This window comes from Lingula anatina, chromosome 1 (assembly GCF_051362555.1).
Source record: "Lingula anatina isolate TDL-2025a chromosome 1, LinAna3.0, whole genome shotgun sequence".
In the NCBI taxonomy this organism is placed as follows: domain Eukaryota; kingdom Metazoa; phylum Brachiopoda; class Lingulata; order Lingulida; family Lingulidae; genus Lingula; species Lingula anatina.
In genome coordinates, this window is record NC_141767.1 from 46,308,170 (window position 1) to 46,328,825 (window position 20,656).

Here is a 20,656-nt window from a genome sequence, read left to right on the forward strand (position 1 = left end):
CATTATGGAATATTAAAAATATTGTGACTAAGTCATTTTCATTATATAAATATAATTGACGAACCGGTTGCCCATACAGAAGCACAACGACATGAATTTCAAGAAAATTTGATAATCGGAAGTATCAAATTCTATTACTTAGTGATCGTTGATAACGCGAAAATGTGTACAAATACTCCAGGAGATCCATTCTTCTAACGAAATGCTTTAGTGTGATACAGTAGACAATAAAGTACAGTCCCTCTTATTAACCTGAATATGATTTAAATCGGATCGCTTTGTAAAATGATTAGGTTCAGGAGCATAAATCCGTACCACTGTATTCCTACCTAAGGGGCGCAGTTCTGTAACCACAAAGTTCACACGATGACCCTTAAAGATTAATTACATTGACCGTAAGCAGAATGTGTTGCTCATAGCCAACAGGAATGTAACGTCATACCAAGTCTGTTATTATCCCAATGAAATTAGCACTGCCGAATACGCCGAAAAGTATGCCTCTGGGAGTCCTGGGTACATTGGATTTTGATTAAGATTTAGAATTTACGAGAAACATGATCACACATTATACCGAATGCATTATGTAATACACTCCACGGGGATGGGATATAATACGTATAATACGATTTATGTATATTCAATATTGAGCTATTCGATTAAAATTCATCTTCTTTTCTACTGAGGGCCGCTCTGTGACCTCCTGCAGGCGGCAGACATCTTTCTACAGTTGGTTCGTGTCACGTTTTCCAACTCTGCTTAGTTTTGTGTGTCGTTATTTATGAGGGCGCCTACACTGTATCTACCTGGCAAACACAGAACGTTTTATAACGTTACCATAACGTGGCCATAACGTTTTTTTTGGTTAAATTAACGTTATGTGTTTGCTGGGTACTAGTGACAGGTAAGGGTCTTGGAGTGCATAGGGGTCACAATCTCGAACGGACTCATCGGCATTGCAGCACAAGCAATTCAAAACTTAATGAAAATAGGACACCATAGTATGTACGTCTCAAAATATTTTTTGGTAAATTGAACACTATTATTATAACACTGTAATTCTGAGAGGATATATTTGCTTTCTGTCATGAGCCTACTGACCGTTGATTGCGTCTTAAGCACTGCATCAAACACATACATGTACCTTCAACGTGTAACAAAAGCATTATTTTCCCATTGGAAAAGCGAAATTAAACACGCTTTTTATGAAGATATCAGGAATCTAGCCCGTGTACGTGTCACGAATTACATTGAACAGGAAATATTTCGCGATGTAGGAGAGACTGTGACTACGACAAACCTACCAATGGTTTACTAATTTTCATATGTAGAAATATTTCATTATATATGCTTTCAAATATCCTGCCATACAGCAACAAACAAAAAAAATAGCAGTCTGGCCAACTTCTAACGAAAGCATTCAATCAGGACATCCTCATGTTCACGGTTTCACAATGTATATATACTAATAGAACACAGTAACACTGAAGTATTTTTTCAGAGGCACACAATTAAAACCCGGCCATGGAGCCGCAAAACGACGTCTAGCCCTTTGTAACTGTACGATTAATTATAAACGTGTGTGATGAAATGTTGAGAGCAACTTTTAGGCGGCCACGTTAATCAGACTGCATTGTACAGCATAATTTATCCAGTGGTTGTCTCGTGTCAACTTTTAACAATAAAATGTATATTCCGTATTTTACTGACCGGTGGTATTATATTGATTTGAGGTCTGTTTGTGTTGACGGCACATGTGTCAAAACGTGACTTTTTGCACTGACACAAATGTTTACATGAAAGTAGTTCTTCCAGAGGGAGTTGTTTGAGTGACATAGCCTACTAATTGCGTTATTAAGCCCAGTTCCACCGGGTTGCAACCGCTTAAAAAACAAATTGTGCCCTCTCTCATCCCCTTCAAATTTGGGGCTTGGGCAATATTTGATATAGTCAACATCAAATCCATACATCGGTATAACTGAACTTTAAATATTGCAGCCTTTTCTTTTGTTACATGTTTGTCAGAGTGAGCCAAAATTTGTTCTGTCAGTGGTCGCAAGCCCTGCGTAGCAGGCACTTTAGGGAGATTCTATCCACTTTATTAACTTTATACGGAAAAGGTTCAAGAAGCCGTGGTAATGCCTGAAATAGATGCAGCAATGATTAAGATCGATGAAGATTTTGGATCGATAAACCCGTTACAAATTTATCTAATGAGTGCTCTGTGAGCATTTATTGGCACTGTGATTCCTGCAGTATGATGTTCAACTACAATCTTGATAAGATATACACTAAATAAGTTGTTATATCCTGATTTCCAGGATATTATTGAGGATGAATCCACACCTTAAACCAAATTACGTATTTTTTTTCAATTTTGAATATTCCCACCTCCCCGTTCTTGTAAGGTAAAATATCTATATCCTGTAACGCAAAAAAACAAGTAATTTATCAGTTAAAAATAATGATAATGAATCAACCACTAACATAAAAATAGTGTGTTCAAGCTAAGTAGATTTGCGCAAAGTTTTTGTTTAAGCGTGTCATATTGTTTAATGCAATTACCGAAATAAGTTGAGTCGCATTTGTTCCTTTTTCTGTAAGAATGTATGGACTATTGGCAACTGTAAGGCATTAATATAATCCCACAGTCGATAGATACGTGTGAATTCGATAAGAAGCCATAGGATGCACTTTAGCGCCAGATTAAACAAATTTATGTGCTTTGATACCAGGCTAAATTAAAAAATAAATCAAAGAAAGTAATAAGGTACTGAAGTAGAGTTCTTTCGATGTCACGAAGATGTAGATTAAAATGTAGGCATTGTCTTGCTCAATATCAAACCGTTATCCGTCAGACTTAAGCAATTAATGAGCCAAGATTTAATCCCTTTAATGGCGCGTGTGGAGGCGGGGAGATCATCAGGGCCTTAGCGGCTTCGCTTTAAAGTGGGGTCGGCTATATTCAGATCAGTTAGTCCGCGGATCATCTGTTCTGAATGCGCTCTAAGACGACTTTTAACGGGCTTGAGCTCCACCCTTATAGCCTACTGTACTGGCACATAGCCTTCTGGCATTTCCTCTACTTATCTTAATATTGTTGCAATAATAATTAACACCTTTGGAGTTTTTTTTTTTTTTTTTTTTTTTTTTTTTTTTTTTTTTTTTTTTTTTTTTTTGCACCACCCCACTTGTTCGGGTGGCCAAGTGTTAATAGTTCATTTCGCTGCCTAGTGATTTAGTATGAGAAAGTGATCGTTTTCCGAAGTTAGTGTAACTAAGTAGGATATTATCATAAAACTTGCCATTTTCGACGACAAGGGATTGTATTACAATCTGGTGCCACACTTTTTCTTTCTTCAACACATATGAGCCCCAGGAATACGATATTCCATTAGACAAAAGCATTATTTCATCTCTTTATTGATCAGAAGCAAAACTTTTAAGATTGTAGTGCTTATTGTTGTGATTAAACAAGCGTTAAGACGGTGTCGTTAGCTGATCAGGCGAAGGAGATATGGTTAAAATTGATATTATTGCGTTTGTCCCAAAATAGTTGCTGTCACGTCATCAGCTCGAGTTAGCAAATTAAGTCCGATGTATATTTTATGCAGCAGCATTATATCTTAACATGATAATGTTTATTTCCGCATAAACGAATAAGGAAAAAATTCTAACGTATCGATCCCACTTAACCACACTCACGCGGATCCTCACACCTTTTTAGTTTCGTATATATGACATCTATTAAGAATATCTCCGATATTGGGTGGTGCACATGTCAATTGCAAAAGAGTAAATGACTGTACATGTTACTGGCTTCAAAACCACAGCGAGGTTATATTTGGTTTTAACCAAAATTAAAATTGTTGTTCAACATTTGATTTTCGTGACCTTTTTTAAACACCTGTTTTACATTTATTTTTACATGAAAAAGGAATAAAAGCAACAGGTTTGTTGATGTTTAGTGTTCAAAGGAAGTTTTATTTCAAATGTATCATATTGTCACATTTTCAAGCAAACTGTTTTAGCGTGCTTGTGTTTATGGCGGAGTTAAAGAGTTTACCTTCTATTGATCAATGGTAATGTACGCATCATCCTTTAATCATATATCTTCTGCCATCTGTTTCTATATTGAACAAAAAAGTGTCAGATGATGCATCTGAATGCTGAGTAAGAGTTCTCTTTGCTTTTGATAGATGTGCCATTCTGCTTTTAATCGATGTGTAGAGATCGGTGTTACTTTCTACCGGTACATAGGTTCTATAAAGAGCTTGTCATTTGGACATGTAAGAGGAAATACGACGACAAGAGTGTTATCTTCTGGTTATTCATTTTGCCTCTCTCTCTCTCTCTCTCTCTCTCTCTCTCTCTCTCTCTCTCTCTCTCCCCGGAATCTCAACTGCTTCCATCTTAAATACAAGCTGTACCTATAGACTGAATCAAAACACTAAACATACTAGTGCTGTGATTAAACACAGTTCCAGGATTATCAGGTATAATGATTGAAGAGATATTTTAGTATTAAAAGTATACAATCAGGCATCAAGTCAATTAAGACATCTATGTGGGAAGTTTCTGAGTACTACAATATAATAGCAGACTTTCACATTATATAACAGTTAATTGCTTATAGTGTATGGTCCAACACAAGCTGTGCCACAGAAAGCTGTAAATGCGATTGTAGATCCACGTGAATGTATTTATGCAGCCAAAATTGAAATATCCACGAGAACATCGTAGCTCGGTTTTTGCTTAGAAATAAATAAGAAATATGTCCATATGACTGAAAATTGTTATTTATTAAAATGATGAAACGTTATATGATACGAAATTACAAAATGGGGGAAAGAAACAACATATCCGACAACCAAGCCGTCCGGTTACTGGTCAGTACATCTACAATACGTCGTATTAGTAAAAAAAAATCCCGTTTTTCAAATAATGAATTTTAAATGTTCAAGTGTACGTGTTTGAGGTATGAAATAAAGCAGTGTATAATAATATTAATGTGATCGTTCACAATTATATTTTGTTAAACACATGATACAGAGCACATGCATGTAGGGCTATTTGTCCGCTGTTTCAATTTAATCAGCGAAAGCCACAACGAAGACATGCCTGTATTTTTGTGGGACGAAAGTTCTGTTGAGGTTTTCCAAGTACGATTAGTTGTGGGAAAATGGTACCTACTGTACATGCACATTGCCACCAGCACGAAATGCATCAAGAAGCATTTCGTTGATGGTCGAATTAAGTCTAGGTGGGCATTAAAATTGACGTTAGGCCATGCTTAGGCGTTTAGATAAACGTCATTCATTGCAGGTACAGTTATAATTATGGAACCACAAAGACACGCACAGTGGACAGTGGCACAGACAAGCCCGCTATATACAGACTTGACATTTAATATGGAATATCTTTTCCAAATCACTTTTCATCAAATTTTTCCTATTTAGCTGACTGATAAATGAAAATAGGGATTAAAATAGTGTTTTAATAACTTTAAATGATCTTTTTGATGTCATTGTGACAACAGTTCATTAATTGAATTCGCCAGTGAAGCAAACAAAAATACATTGCCTATTTTATGTCATACAACAACCATTAAAATCGGTATTATTGATCTCCATATTTTACTAATTATCGTCTGTTAAAGAGTTACACGCCCCACAAAGGACCCTCATGTCAGTGTCTAGTCACAGCAACTGACTTCGTCCAGCTGTTTCCAGGTCTCTCAAGCGGCAAGGCATTTCTTGGGATAGGTTTTTAGAGTTCAATCTGGAATAACATTCCAGGCATTGGTCAAAACTTGTCCAATTTGGTTCAGTTTTGTCGCACGACATGTAGGCCGTTGATTCGGCTAGTAATGGCCTACCCACATATTGTCTATGTGGTTCAAATTTGGCGATATTGATGACCAAGGTGGCAGCTTATTCTGCTGGTTCTGTAAGTTATCTGCTAATAAAAGTGCTCTGTGTGATCCGGCACTCTCACCGTGCTACCTGAAATTGTAAGGCGCCCCCTATCAAATGATAGTCAAGTGGTTCCCAGATTTTTCCTTTATTTGATCTGGTTCAGGTTTTCATAGATGGCTACTATTGGTGTTTTGGCACCAATGTGGTATCCAGTCCAAATACTGACGCTGTCAATGACCCTAGTCACTTTAGACTCGGCACACTCTTCATCATAGGCCTCTTCTGGATGTCTGTAAACTATGTTTTGACTAGTTGAGCGGTACAGGTGAAATCTGACCTCAGTAAAGAAAGCCACGCGATTTCAGTGTTCTACCCAGAAAAGGTCATGGTTCCCAATTCATTAAAGAAACAGACGACGCTGTTTTGCCGTTTACAGTGGGTTCCCCGGAGGTCGTCTGGAATTCTAACCTGCTAAAACAAGTTTGTTGTTCGCTAAGGGCCTTGAAAAACGCGTTTTGATAGCAATTTACGCCTCATTTTGAACGGACTGGGTGTTTTTTGTTTAGTTGCAGCACCATATCCCGAAAGACAGTGAGTCCTGTACCCTGGTGGTAAGATTTTGATACATTGGGTGTGGCCTCTGTGTAGGTACATCAGTCTGGGCATTACTCCAAACTGTGCGGACCGTTCTGTTTGGCTTTTTAGCACCATTCTACCACAGATAAAAAATTTTAAAAATCACCATTTAGTTCATTTTACGCACTGCAAAACCGACCGCTAGCATGCAAAATTTCAAAAAAATTTATGCAATAGTTGCCGACATATGGATACTTTTTTGACAGAACCATGCTTTGGCAAACCCAAGCATGGACCAGTCCAAAGGAACACTACCCAATTAAATCATTGCATAATACACAATACAGCAGTGCAATAGATATGGTAGTCAGTTCGTTAGTAGCGACACACCTGACTACACACTTCTCCATTCACATATTTTATATGAGATCGGATTTCTTTGAAAAAAGAATGCATTTTACCAAGGCATACCTTCGAAACTAAAATATTCCATATTAAATGTCAAGTCTGTATATGCTATGTGTAATAGCGTTAAACGCGCGTTCGATACGAATGGGACACGGAGTTTAAACTGGGTTTAAACGGGTATATGGCTATGTATACGTACGTATGTACCTGTATGAGTAAATGACAGATTGCAAAAATATAAATAATTAGCTGACGTTTGTCTATTGTACATAAGTGGGCGAGACGCTGGCTTAAACGACGGTACACGCTATGATACCCACAAACATACGTCAACGACAACGAAATAGATGGAACCAGACACTGCAGCTTAAATGGCTGAGACCAACGCGACGTGCTCAAACAGAAAATTATCCTTTGATTACTGCTAAAAATGTCGTCCTTCGCATTCACCAAATAACGGAATTACAAGATTAACAAGTAAAGTGTTTGAAAAGTGAAATAAAGGCCCACTTATACACTTACACAGGGTTGCGGCTGCTGAAAGAACTTTTTTTAAACCATTCACCGGGTTGCGGCTGCTTAAAGACCCGTTTTTTGAACCATTCTTACCACTAAGGTCTCTGAGAATATTTCATAGTCAACATCAAATCATGCTTTGATGTCAGTTTTCTCCATCGGTGGCTAATTTAGAGTGACAGCGGTTTAAGGACGAGTAAAATTATGTTAACGTGATCGTTAACTAGCTACAATTCATGTCTGTGTTTCAGTTGTAGTAACTCCTGAGTGCTGCAAATAAGACAAACACATGTTTGGCGAATGTCTAAAAAAACGTGAGCAACAAAAAAAAAAGCATATGTCTGTGAGACAAACGTTTTATTGAACTGTCTCCCAACATAACGGTTTTTTACGTTGACATGGCACAAAAGATAAGGCCTTTTATGTTGCACACAACGACACGAATTTTGTTATTTGTAGAACAATGCGACAGACTACAATACTTCTGATATGGAACATTCTACTCTTAGCAAGTTAAACTTGCTGAATCAATTAGCCAACTGTGCTTAAAAGGATAAAAAATTTTCGTTTTGTCGGGGAAAGTGCCATAAACAAAGATTTACCCATTCTTAGCAATGGTAAACTAATCCATTCCGACATTCAAAGTTAGTCTATGTTTTTAAAGAGATCTATGAAAGTCCACGTGGTCTGATGACAAGCCCGGATTCCGGAATAATTGCGAGAACCGCTGTTTTGGTGGTTAAAAATGGAATTTATTTTATTCTTTGAGTTGTTCACAATGTTTTTATTGTGAAATATGAAATTCATCTGAAGAGTTGTTATTCGATGATAAAGGAATAGCTACTGCAACTACAATGCAATAACAAAAGGTGATCGCGTCATGTTTAATCTTATATTGTGGTCTCCCATCTGTTAAATTTTAAAACTGTATTTATTAAGCAAGAGATTTTTGAAATAGATAAGATATTCAAGTATTACCAGACTTAGTGGTCAGTCTAGTATGAGACCAAAGCGCTTTAAATTTGTTTGGTTTTGAGTTACCTTTAAAATGTTTGCGCATATACTGGTAAACAAATATTTGGCATCCTTACAAATAAACATGAATGTTTGCTATAAAATGAATATAATATATATTTTAAGCTTATACCGCATATTTTAATACGTTTCTTTTTTGTGCGTGAAAGTGTTGATTATCGCTACCTTTTCTCTTTTCTTTATTTCATTTGGGTCTTGTTGCTATCGTGTTCATAAAGCTGGAAACGTCTCTGCTTTCCCTTAAATGACAATTATATTTTACTTAAACAATACACGGGGTGTAAATCGTGCTAAAATAAACAGTTTATTCAAATAGGGTTCTGGAGCGAGACCTACCTTGCGTCGTAATGCAAAGTAAATACTTTCGAAACTGCAATTGATATTTTGCTCAATGCGTCCTTCTCTCTAATACATCACCCGCTGATACCAGTATGCAAGTTTCTGAAGGGCAAGACTCCTTTGAGAAAAAAAACGTGATAATAAATACATGTGTAAAGAGAAAAATATCCGTTAGCATGATCTTCGTTGAACACGACACCAGCCTCTGTAGGAAATGTGCTAAAAAAGACAATTGCATTTGTCATAAAAGCCACTAATCTGGTGAGCAACATCCACGCCCTTCTGCACGGGTAACGGCGGGGTGTCCTCAGGTGTTGTTTGATATGCATACATGGGAGGGAGATTTAGTCGCGGTTTCATAAACTTGTGTTCCAACATGTGATTTCACTCAGTCGTTATCAGTTTGTTAACCTCAAGAAAGGTTTTGAGTTTTTTTAGCTATGCAAAGTGAACCCTTTTTTACGTCAACTTCATTCCTCTGCACAGCACATCACGAAAAATACAAATGACAATGAAAACGCCAGATATAGAAGGTTTGTAATTTGATCTGGACCAATTCACTTTCAAACATTCATTTTATAAGCCAGGTGTAGGAAAATCCACTTAGCAAGCTGTTTTTTCAAGAAAATTGGAGAATTCACAAAATGTTTTTGTTAATGTTCTTTTTTAACAAAATTTTCATTGTTGTTTTTTTCTTTCTTTAATGAACATGGTTTGAGACGTCTGTTCCAAGCATTAACTGACACGGTTGCATCGTCTGCACATTTTAAATTGGTAAGGCTTTAATCATTCTTCAAGGAACCATTTCAGAATCCTTATAACATAAATGATCAACAAACTCTGCAATTAGGAAACCTTACATTGGACCAATGACTGGTCTTATCCAACTACATAAGGAAGAAAGATTACGAAGTTCAACAAATGAAGATATATTAGAGCAGGTAACTAAAAGTAGACTTGGGGGCAAGATACCTTTCAAACGACACAGGATACGCGAAAAAAGACAGAATTTTAACAAGGCAATCCGTGAGAAAAGCACAACTGTATGACCATCTTCGGTATTTGTATGCCTTATGTCCAAATAAAGCACTGGCTAACCGTGCTGATCTCGTATACTTATCATTTACCGTACCGATATCGAATATTCGAAATACGAATCCAGACAAAAAATAAATTGTGTCACCACAAAAAAGGCACCAAAGCTGTCAAATGTACAGACAAAAAGCACAAAATAAAGATGCAAAAAATAAAGATGCAGAAAATAGGTCATTTTGTCAATTTTGATGCAATAACCAATGCTTATAACAGCACAGTCAATCAATACTAAATTTTAATCATGAACAACAGGTAACATGGTCAATATGATTACAGTTTCAGAACCATGAGAATCTCAATATGTGAAAAATTATGACAGTGCATAAAATAATATTACATAATGTTTAAAGACATAAACACCAATACTATTGCTTATGTGGAAATACAGAAAATGTACAGAGCTTCAGGTGGATGGGAGTTAAAAGTCACATCTTGAAATTGCCAGTATTTGAAAAATAAAAAAAAAAAAATAGAAAACAAAGCAAAAAAGATTCCAATAAAGCTGCCATTAAAAGTTTTAATCAAGCTGTATTAACATGATATGAATAACCCCATTGAGTTTGAGGATAACAAGGCACCATCTGTGTCTGCACATAAAAAAGACCACGTCAGACTAGTAACATGAGAAACCAAAGATTGGTCTAGGGTTTATATATATTTTCGGTGCTCTTTCAATAAAACTAAGCTAACGAAGAAATCACATTTAGTAGTATCGGCTGACGTATCACAAGTCGGAATGTTCGTATTTCTCAACAAACAACATTTCTGTGACTATCTTTATCATTTTGATGTCGATCCACAAAGGAAATGACAAACATTTAAGTGAAAAGGTCAACTTTTTATTCTGAATATGGTGCAAAATTCTATTTTTTCTCAATCAGATATCTTGTAATACACATGATGAACATGAATCAACAAATATCTTAGATGACCTTACAGTTATGCTTTTCTCGCAGGTTGCTTGTTAGAATTTTTCTTTTTTGCGTATCCTGTGACATTTGAACGGTATCTTACCCCCCTCCAAGTGATTATCTACTTGAAGCTACCTACTCTTCTACAGCTTCATTTAAAATAATATCATTTCCGACTTTGAACTTTGAAAACATGTGGTCATGGTTATTTATACGTAACTATTGCTTGTAACTCAATATCTGTGGCTCTAAGGCATCGAGGTGTATAAAAACCGAAATATCTTCTTTTAGACAATAAATAAATAGATATATAAATGAAATAATTATTTATTACATAAAAAAATCTATCTACATTACATTTACTGAATAGACACTAGAAGTTGTGGAATAGATAGGAAGCTATCAACAAGCTAAATTTAAACCGGTGATGTGGTCTTTAACCATGGATACCACTGAGTACCAAGGTACAATTATCGCTTTCTTGTTTTAAATTTCCTTTTTAGAAAGTTGCATTTTAGTATATTGCATCATATCACGGGGTATTTTCAAAAGTTTGCGACCATTTGCTGTTATGTTTGACAAGCCATCCTGACCACCATTGTGTTAGTGTGTTCCAATACCGTCACCGAGCTTCGCCCATTTTTCTCGGAATCCACTTCAATGTCGTAAAAGCTTGAAAGTAAATAGCTAATCAGATCATAAGAAAGGACTGAAACAGGTTTAGTAAAACCATCCGTCGGAAAAACAGTTTATTTTTCGGACAAAAAATATCAAAGACAAACTTGAGGTGGTTTGTAACACTTTTCTTAGAACATAAGTCAATATCGAGACAAAGCACGCAATGCCACACCCTATGTAGTGTACAGCGAGGGCAAGAATGAATACAGTTAAACCTTAGTATACCCAGGAAGGAAATCTTACTAATGAGGGGAATAACAACACTACAAAAGAGTATATGGTCAGAGTGATTGACATTCATTTTATGAATTCGTTTCATCCGAAGAATTTTATGGTTTTCTACAAATGTGAATGGGGTCGAAACACAAGTTGTAATGTCCAGATTCTGTCATGCATTGTCACCACACTAGCGCTTCCATTTTTGAACCGTGATCACCCCAGCTTCTCTCTCTCTCTCCTATTTATTTAATTAATGGAGGAGTGAAATGAGCATGTAGAAGGTTTTATTCCCACACTGTTATCTAATTTCAGCGAGATATATCTTCATTTTGGACCGATTAAATAGATAGTGTAATTTAACTTTAACATATAGAGTTCAAATGTGGTCAAGTGATGTGTAGATATTGTTTTTCTAATAGAAAAGCTTGGATGGTAATATATTCCTAATGGAGAACGTAATTAAAGGAAAATTACTGGGATGCAAGGAAATCGAAAAACGATAGGGTTCAGTTGTGGTCAATTGATGCCCAAATGTTGTTTAATTGGCAAGATGGGTATTTTAAGAGGCTTCCAATGGAAGACGCAACAATGGGAAGTGGATTTATGCGAGTTTTATAATACCCGTGTCAATCGCATTAAATGTATGAGATGCACTTTTTAGAGGCAACCGTGTTTACGTGCAGATCACTCTTCGCAAAACGCACGGTCTACCACGTGAATTATGAACTGCCACGTGGAGAAGGTACACCCATCCACATAACTGTACGTGATAACGTTTCGTCCAGAGGGCTTCCTCTTGCAAATACCAAGGCTTTTAATCAAAGAAGGGGGCGTTTTGTTTTGGATTGATGACATCTATAAAGACAATTCGGCGTGTAATTTCCGGATGTCAGAGTTTCTTCAGGAAACAAGGATGGCTGTGTTGAATGTCACAATCTAAGATGCCACATGTCTTTACGACATCGAGATCCGAGGCATATTAAAATGGTGAAATAAATTTCTATATGAAATAGATAATCTGTGCTATGTTGTTACATTATATATATGCTATGTAAGCAATATAAAAACAATATACAAACAATAAGAAAACCAGACAGACAGAACAAAATTTAAATTCCACCTAGAATATTGTCATTAGCCTTTAATGTAATCAAGATAAGATGTACCCTCTCAACCACTGATAAGGTTTCAAAAACGTATAATAGGACAATATGCAACTTAGGCAAGAGGATAGACCTGAGAATGCGTGTGCCGTAGACCAGGGAAATCGTTTGGAAGACAGTCGTTTCTGTCGCTACCGTGACACTGGGGTCGTTTTGATTTCACATTTATATATAATCAGCTAGGAAGCAGCTTGTTTCAAACGGATTCAAATCTAAACTGGTAGAGACAAGTCATGGAACGGAAAGTGCTAATCATGCAGCACGCAGTTCGGAAAGAGTTGCCATATGTTTTTTTTTTTTATTTATTATTGCTAACGGCAGGCAGAATTTTCTCTTCAACACAGAGAGAAATGCGTCTTATAACCCGTAGTCCTCCCTATCACAAAAAAAAAAAAAAAAAAAAAAAAAAACTCCTCCACAATGCTATCATTAATCATTTCAAGATAACCTGATGTCAAAATGGTTTCGTTGTGATTTAACAAGCGACATACTTTTGTAGAGTTGCCGTAGAACTTACAAAGAGCAATCGTTAAAACATTTGACAAACATTTAAATGCCTGTTTCTCAAGTCAATTGTATCTTAAGTTAATTTGGCTGGTTTTCTAACCACATATATTGGAGAATTGCGAAATTCTCAGGTCTACAATGTAACAGGTTTGTCAAGGACTGACTCACTATGAGGCTTCTTCTGATATTATAATCCCAGTGTTAATAGTGTCTAGGACCCCATTCCCACAGATTTTAGATCGATCTATCCCTGTGGGGAGTCTCACTAGAGTACTGTAAGCTTAGCCGGCTTAAATGTCTGTCCCGCCTACTAAAAGCTGTAAAGGGGTAATTAACTACCATGCGCGCTCGACTGACAGCAATTTAGCGTGAACCCCCAGGGAGTTAGGTCGATCTAGATGGATCGATCTATATCTATGGGAATGCACTCCTAGAGCACTGGGCAACTGAAGTGATTTATCAACCATCAAGCACGTGTGTGTGTGTGTGTGTGTGTGTGTGTGTGTGTGTGTGTGTTTAAAAAAAAGATGGACCAAGCGACCGTGTTAAAATATCTTACAACAGTTATCAGTCTTAATATCCCTTCTTATATATATATATATATATATATATATATATATATATATATATATATATATATATATATATATATATATATATATATATATATATATATATATATATATGTTTTACTTTCCACTGTCAATTTTGCTCTGGAAGATCTAAAAATGTAGAAGGCGTATTTCAAAGCCTCTGTTAAAAATGCTGTACAGTTTCATTTGCTTTGTGTGCATGAGTATTATTTTCACGTCACACATGCACACACACACACACACACACACACACACAAAACACAGCGAGTTTTCTGTATGAATCTGAGGCATCTGTTTACGCCTTCTTATCGTACAGCTTAATGATGTATGAAACACGGCATTTCTTAAGAGGCACGATTATATTACTAGCATGGTGTACATTCGGCCAAAACCCGTCTGTTCTTTTTCAAAGAAAACGTCATTAGTGAAACATGGCAACTTACGCGTGAGGGAAAGTAAAATCTGGAACAGAACAAAAGTTGCAGCATGCAACTGATTAATTAGATAGTATTATTCATTGTGTGTATATCTTATTTCACTCAGATTATGCTGTACGATTTTGCAGTTGACAAAATGTGTTTTGGGTAAAGTGTCATGTTCGGTTTCGTTTTCTTTTTTCAGTCACGAACCAGAGCAGCTATCGATATAGTGCTTTTCAGAAGCATCATGTGCCAGCAGACATAAAAATTGAAAAACGGTTCATACTTTTTCCGGCATTAGGAAGATTTCCTTTTTAAAAATCATGAAATTGCGATTGTCTCAGTTGTTTTAACTATGCAACCCTTACTTTAGAACAAAACGTCTAATCAAAAGTCTCAAAAGTTTTTCGTTGTTTTTCTCATTAAGTTTCCTTAACTTTCCTTAATTTTGACTGGATAACCTGTAATCCGTTAAACCAGTTGTGGAACCTCTCTAAAAATGGACTAATTAGCAGACGAAAGGCTTGCGACAAGATCCAGGTAACAAAATTCAGCTTGTCAGCTTCGGCAATTAAGCGTATAAAATATAGCAGTGTACGTATCTGCTTAGCACTCGGTTTGCTCAACTGATGATTTACATGCAAACGAACATTATGTTTACTGTACATTATGTTTACTCCCTACAATATTCCATCTGAAAGGAGGAAAAAATAAAGCGGGAGAGGAGTGGTTATGTGTTAGTACACGTGCAACATGAAGACAGGTTTTGCACACATAGCAAATGAAACTACAGCATTTTTGAGAAGAGGCTTCAAAATACGCCTTCACATTTTAAGAACTTTTTCTGTGCACTATAGGTCCCATAGATTTTTAAAACTTATGGCCAAGGATTTCGATGTAAATCCTTTAAAAATCTTCCTGGACATTTTTTTTAAAATAAAACCTAAAGAAAACAAGCGCTCTAATAAAAAGAAGCAACCTTTCGATATGTATCGCCGCAAAATTTTACAATAAAGGATAATTTAATTTTCCTGAAATTGTTTCAAGTGCAATTTTAATCGTTGAAGAGTTGTGACGTATATGTAGGTTTTCAGGAAATGTGCCACTACCAGTAAGTACTTACACCTCCAAACTGTACATTGGCAATAAATACACAACAAACTTCTTTTCCTTAAATTCAAAACACTTTTACGGGTGTGGCAAATCATACTTAGGGCTTTTGATTTGATATATGGACACGACATAATCAACAAAGTTAAACCTAAAGCTCAAGTAATTTAAGATCGTAGCTGCACTGAATAACATACCAGTAGCAAAAAAGGTGGGTGGGTTTTCCTGGAGATTCGACACGTGTATAATAATGAAGCAAATTTAGATCTTTGCAAACAGTACAATGTGGTGAATACACCTCGAAAGGGTAATAACTTATAATATATACTGATAGTGATTTCTTCTTTATCTAAAAGGGAAGGCTCAGTATTTTCCGTGCTGCAGATTACATCGGTATTCATATATTTAACGTTATGATTGGCAAGTGTAACTAGGATAATGGTTTTTAGCCCATCATTATTAAACAAAAGGATAAGATTCTACGTAGATTGTTTCAGCCGAAAAGTCCAAATATGCTTGTACCAGGGGTATTTCTAAGGGACCATTATCACAGATATTTGGAACGATCTATCTCCCTGGGGAGTCTCACCAAATTGCTATCAACTCAACCGGCTTAAATGTCTGTCACGCCTAGTAAAGCTGTTAACGGGTAATTATCTTTACCCCCTAGCTGATTCGGTAAGCGTGACAGACATTTAAGCAGGTTAGTTGACAGCAATTTAGTGAGATTCCCCAGGGAGTTAAACCTATCCAGATGGATCGATCTAGGCACGAGAACCCAGTCTACACGATTTATCAAGCGGATGCTTATTTGTACTTACAACTGGTCATATCAAATTACTGGCGTTTAACTACCAATTACCATTTCTGAAGTTTCTCATGCATACCATAAAAACGTTTTTGGTTATCGAAATATCGAAAATACTTTTTTTTTGCACGAAAGTAGCTATGTCTCAGTTCGTTATCGTCTTACAGGCTGCACGTGTACTAACACAAAACCACACCGCCTTTCCCAAAATTTAGATTGATAACAAGCAACAGCGACCGCGTGGCCAAACACGGGTAAAAGAATATATAGTCTCACAACAAATACGAAGAACAATCCACTTGTGTACTTTTTCTCAAAAGTCAAAAAATATTTTATCATTGTGACAAAATCCTTCACTCAGTTGTCACCTGACGTACAAGCAGGTGCAGCACGCCACAAACAGCATGGCTCAGATCCGACAACAGGCAAGTAAACCTACACAACCTCATGCGTATGTATCAACTTGCCATCTGTCAGCACGCAACCGTGTGGAAGATCTGATTACTGCTCTTCTGAAACATGCAATATATTTTGAATATGTTGATTACCCTTATGCAGACTAATAAAATGTAAATACTTACAGCAACGTGACAATTAATTAACAAGACTCAAGGTCATTAAAAAATCTTCTATGGCATAGTATGAAGTGTTATATTTCTTTCATTTTCAATTTCCCTGACTTCATTTTTGCAGTTAATGGAAGCTTAGGGTGTATGCCCAGAGATTTAGATCGATCAAGGGATTAAGATTTAGATCGACCTAACTCCCTGGGGGTTCAAACTAAATTGCAGTCAGCCGAGCGTGCACCATAGTTAATTACCCCCTTACAGTAGCTTTCAGTAGGTGGGACAGACGCTTAAGACGGCTAAGGTGACAGTAATCTAGTGAGACTCCCCACAGGGATAGATCGATCTAAAATCTATGGAAATGGGGTCTTACATTTTGTTCTTTATAAGAACAATTAGCGTAATCTTCTGTAAAACTGTTTTTCCATTTATTCTTACAGTTATAAAGTGTAGTTATAATAAACGTGAAGGTCATTTCACTTTGAGTTCAGTGTTTCTCTCAATACTTGCATCTTAATCAAGATATCATAAAAATGAACTTAAGTAATATCACCCTTTAATTATATACACTATATATCACTGATATATGGGAATTTAGTAATGAAAATAAATATAGTCTTACAAACTTTACAATAAATTTATTTCCATCATTTTTGCTTGTCAAGTTTCGGTGAATGAAATTACACCTACAAAGTCTACTAACAACTGAATTTCAGAGAACTTCACCACTTATTACTGGTGTCAGATACTGGTGTTGAAAAAAAAGGAAATGACGCCAATGTTTTTTTCTTGGTTTGCGTTGATCCAAAGCCTTACTGTAGTGTATGATTTATTTTTAAGTTCTAGGAAATCACCTGAGCATTAACCTCTACCTTCCCCACATTACAACCAAGGATAAAAAGACCTGACAAAACAGTTATGGATAGCTTTGTGTCTCATAACCACCAAGATACATTCTTTTTAACATATTGTCATCTCAAGTTTTACTGATATAGCAACCATGTGAAGGAAAACATTTGTCAGAAAAAAAATTACCATTTGGTTCAGTATTTCAATACACAGAAAATCTGTCTCAAGTTGCACACAGCATGCAAGACACTGCCGTGAGTCTTTATCATAGTGACTGAGGCACATTATTCGAGTCTTAGAGCACTGCCACTGGCCTTATATTGCCAACAAAGAGAGTACTTTTGTAAATCTATTTCATATTTTATTTCCTCAGTGATTCTATACTGGTGCAGTCCTTTGGCTGCATGAAGTCTCAGGATAAACTATGCATACATATTACAAGGACCAAAGGCCATTTAGATGCTGAAGATAATGCCTGCATTGTATGTATCCTCTCTCCTATCAGCTGTCCCCATGCAACTGTAAATCCAAGACCTCCAGTGGCCAGGAAGCCTGCTGTATTGCTTGTGAGGGGGACAGATCCTGTACCTTCACCGCCCTCACCCTTGGAGTATCACCTGCAGACAACAGACTGCCAACCACCATCATGTATTTTCCTACAATGGGCCACAATAATACTGTGATACATGGACAAAGCAGTTCTTAAGTCAATACAATTCTATAAGATTTTCATTGCCCAATTGCTGTTTAAGCAAAAATAAATCAATTGAAAGGAAAATTTATTATTATTATTATTTTAATTTTTTCATTATTTTAATTTTTTTGAATCTGAGTGTATTGATGATTAATGCTTACCGGTACATAATTGTCTGCTCTCTTTCTCTCCCCCCCCCCCCCCCCCCATCCTCCTTGTCTAAGACAGGTTGGTTTCTACATTCTACATGTATAAAATCCTGGATGAACTGCACTATACATTGCTTTCTAATTTGTTAGATAAAAGGAATGGCTAACTAAAGAAAGACAGTTTTATTGAAATTATTTTTACCGGTTTCAACCTTTGAACATCCCTTGGGAATAAGTTTGTGAAGAATAACCATTACAACTCCAGTGCCGTCATCTAGCATGCAAAACCCTTCTTCACTAACCTGAAATGTAAAGACAGTCATCAAACATAGCTAACCCCGAGAGAAACAAATAATTCATTTTAGTGCTGTAAACTAATCAGTGAGACATTTGTGAAACAATTAATTAAAAAGCTTCATGACAGGCTTCTTTCTTATTTAGCTGACCCCTTGCTGAAGCCTGTGACACAAATAGACAGAAACCTTTTAAAAAGCCCCTTTTATTGCAAAATATCGAGGATCATGCTAGATTCCCTAAGTGGAAGGTTGAACTGATATTGGCTAAAAATAATGTATCAGGTGGTACGTGTGCAGGCAAAATAGTGAAATACCTACATGAACAAGTACCTTACGAATAAAAAAATCTAAAAGGAAACCGAATCAATTACGAAAGAATGGCTTGAACAGTGATTACCCTACTATTTTTTAAATATCAAAATATACAAGCTGGGTGTTTGTTATGAAAACATGGAGCTACATGTACTAACATGAAAATGCATACTTTTTGCTAGGTCTGAAAGTTAATAAATTGTGCAATGATGTGACCTGAGATTTTTTGTTGCCAATGCTACGCCATAGGAGAGGGAGCTCTCACATTGGTCATTCACTATTCTGAACTGGGGGGTTGGAAGAATCCAGTTTTCTATTTGCTTACGTATTCATTGCTAGCATATGGCTAAAATATAGTGGTCAACAGTCTTCAGTGGTCAACGGTCTTCAGTAAAAATAATGTTTTCTTATCTCATGAATGGTAAAATTGCCTTAGTCAACTGCTTTATATTTGCCAAGCTAGCTATGCAAAAAAAATCTTTGTCCCTCTTTTAGCAAAGTCCTGGGTCTGCCAAGTGATATGCACCTAATCACAGTATCCCCATCCCCTTACATGTGCATGGGTAAATTAAAGTGCTAAATGTATATTGTAGATTTCCTGCATTAGTACCTGTTTGACAACCCCCTGTACCCAGACCATGCCAAAAGAGACATCCATCCCCTTGGTTGACATGGTCCAGTATGTGACACAGGATGCAGGTTCACTGTCCTTGGTAGCTGGGCTCACTTGTTTGCAGTACTGAAGATCTTGCACAAGGAGTTTTCTGGCAGGCAATGACAACTTTGATGTGGACATTGTATATCTGCTGTTTATACATGTACTGTGTACTACAGTCTATTGGGTATAATAACCTGCAACATATCCGAATTGTCATATTATCATTTACTGAGAACTGTACAATATTATAACTTACTCAGCAAATTCCATTCACCATCGACGTACAATATTAAGATTCAAATATCAAAAATAAATCAGGACACTGTACAAATGTAACTTCAGATGACATCAGATGTTTGGTTGGAAAATATTAAAAAATCGAAGATTCAATAAAAGACTGGGGACATGCATACAGGGTACATGTACCCCAGTATCATGATTCATGTACTACTAGCATATCACTGCACTGGGGTATATGCAAGTATCGATTGTTACTGATAGCGTATGTTGTTTGATCACGTTTCTTCGTGCTTTACTTGCAGGAGCAAATATTCTGTTGTTACATTTCTATCTTCGTCTGTTTATGGTAGCAGCAACGGTAATATCCTTTCTTCACACCGTTACAGTAGCCAACGAAATGAAGTTTTCGCGCCAAAAATGGGAGACAATGCAGCATCGATATCAATAGCGTCAGTACTACAAGACACTCCCGTGCTATGCGATTGCTATAAGCTGTTTAAACATTCCAATCTCTCTTTGATATCCGCCAGTTCAGCTATTTTATACCCTATCTTTCTTTCATTGTTCATTTTCGAAAAAAATGTAAAGCTTTTCCTGGCA

The 20,656-nt window shown here is 36.5% G+C and overlaps 1 protein-coding gene across 4 annotated transcripts; it reads right to left on the reverse strand.

Annotated features, from left to right (window-relative positions):
• Positions 1 to 17,481: 17,481 nt before the first annotated feature.
• On the reverse strand, positions 17,482 to 20,494 carry LOC106159920 (recQ-mediated genome instability protein 2). Of its 4 annotated transcripts, none has more exons than XM_024074140.2 (4): positions 20,380 to 20,494; positions 19,769 to 20,010; positions 18,753 to 18,852; positions 17,482 to 18,363 (listed from the first exon to the last, which is right to left on the reverse strand). In XM_024074140.2, exons 2-4 carry the CDS (start codon positions 19,952 to 19,954, stop codon positions 18,209 to 18,211), a joined length of 441 nt encoding a protein of 146 aa, XP_023929908.2. In that variant the 5' UTR covers positions 19,955 to 20,010; positions 20,380 to 20,494; the 3' UTR covers positions 17,482 to 18,208. The 4 variants fall into 4 exon arrangements, with proteins under 4 accessions (XP_023929908.2, XP_023929905.2, XP_023929906.2 ...); XM_024074137.2 differs by having other exon boundaries at positions 20,348 to 20,493; XM_024074138.2 differs by having other exon boundaries at positions 20,357 to 20,491.
• Between the last annotated feature and the right edge of the window lie 162 nt (positions 20,495 to 20,656).

Excerpts from the sequence above, each read along its gene's own strand:
- LOC106159920 (XM_024074140.2), bottom strand. The coding sequence starts at position 19,954 with ATGTCCACATCAAAGTTGTCATTGCCTGCCAGAAAACTCCTTGTGCAA. Across the intron at positions 18,853-19,768 it reads TACAGGGGGTTGTCAAACAG|GTTAGTGAAGAAGGGTTTTG; the intron begins GTACTAATGCAG and ends TTTACATTTCAG. Across the intron at positions 18,364-18,752 it reads ATGTTCAAAGGTTGAAACCG|GAAAATACATGATGGTGGTT; the intron begins GTAAAAATAATT and ends GGCCCATTGTAG.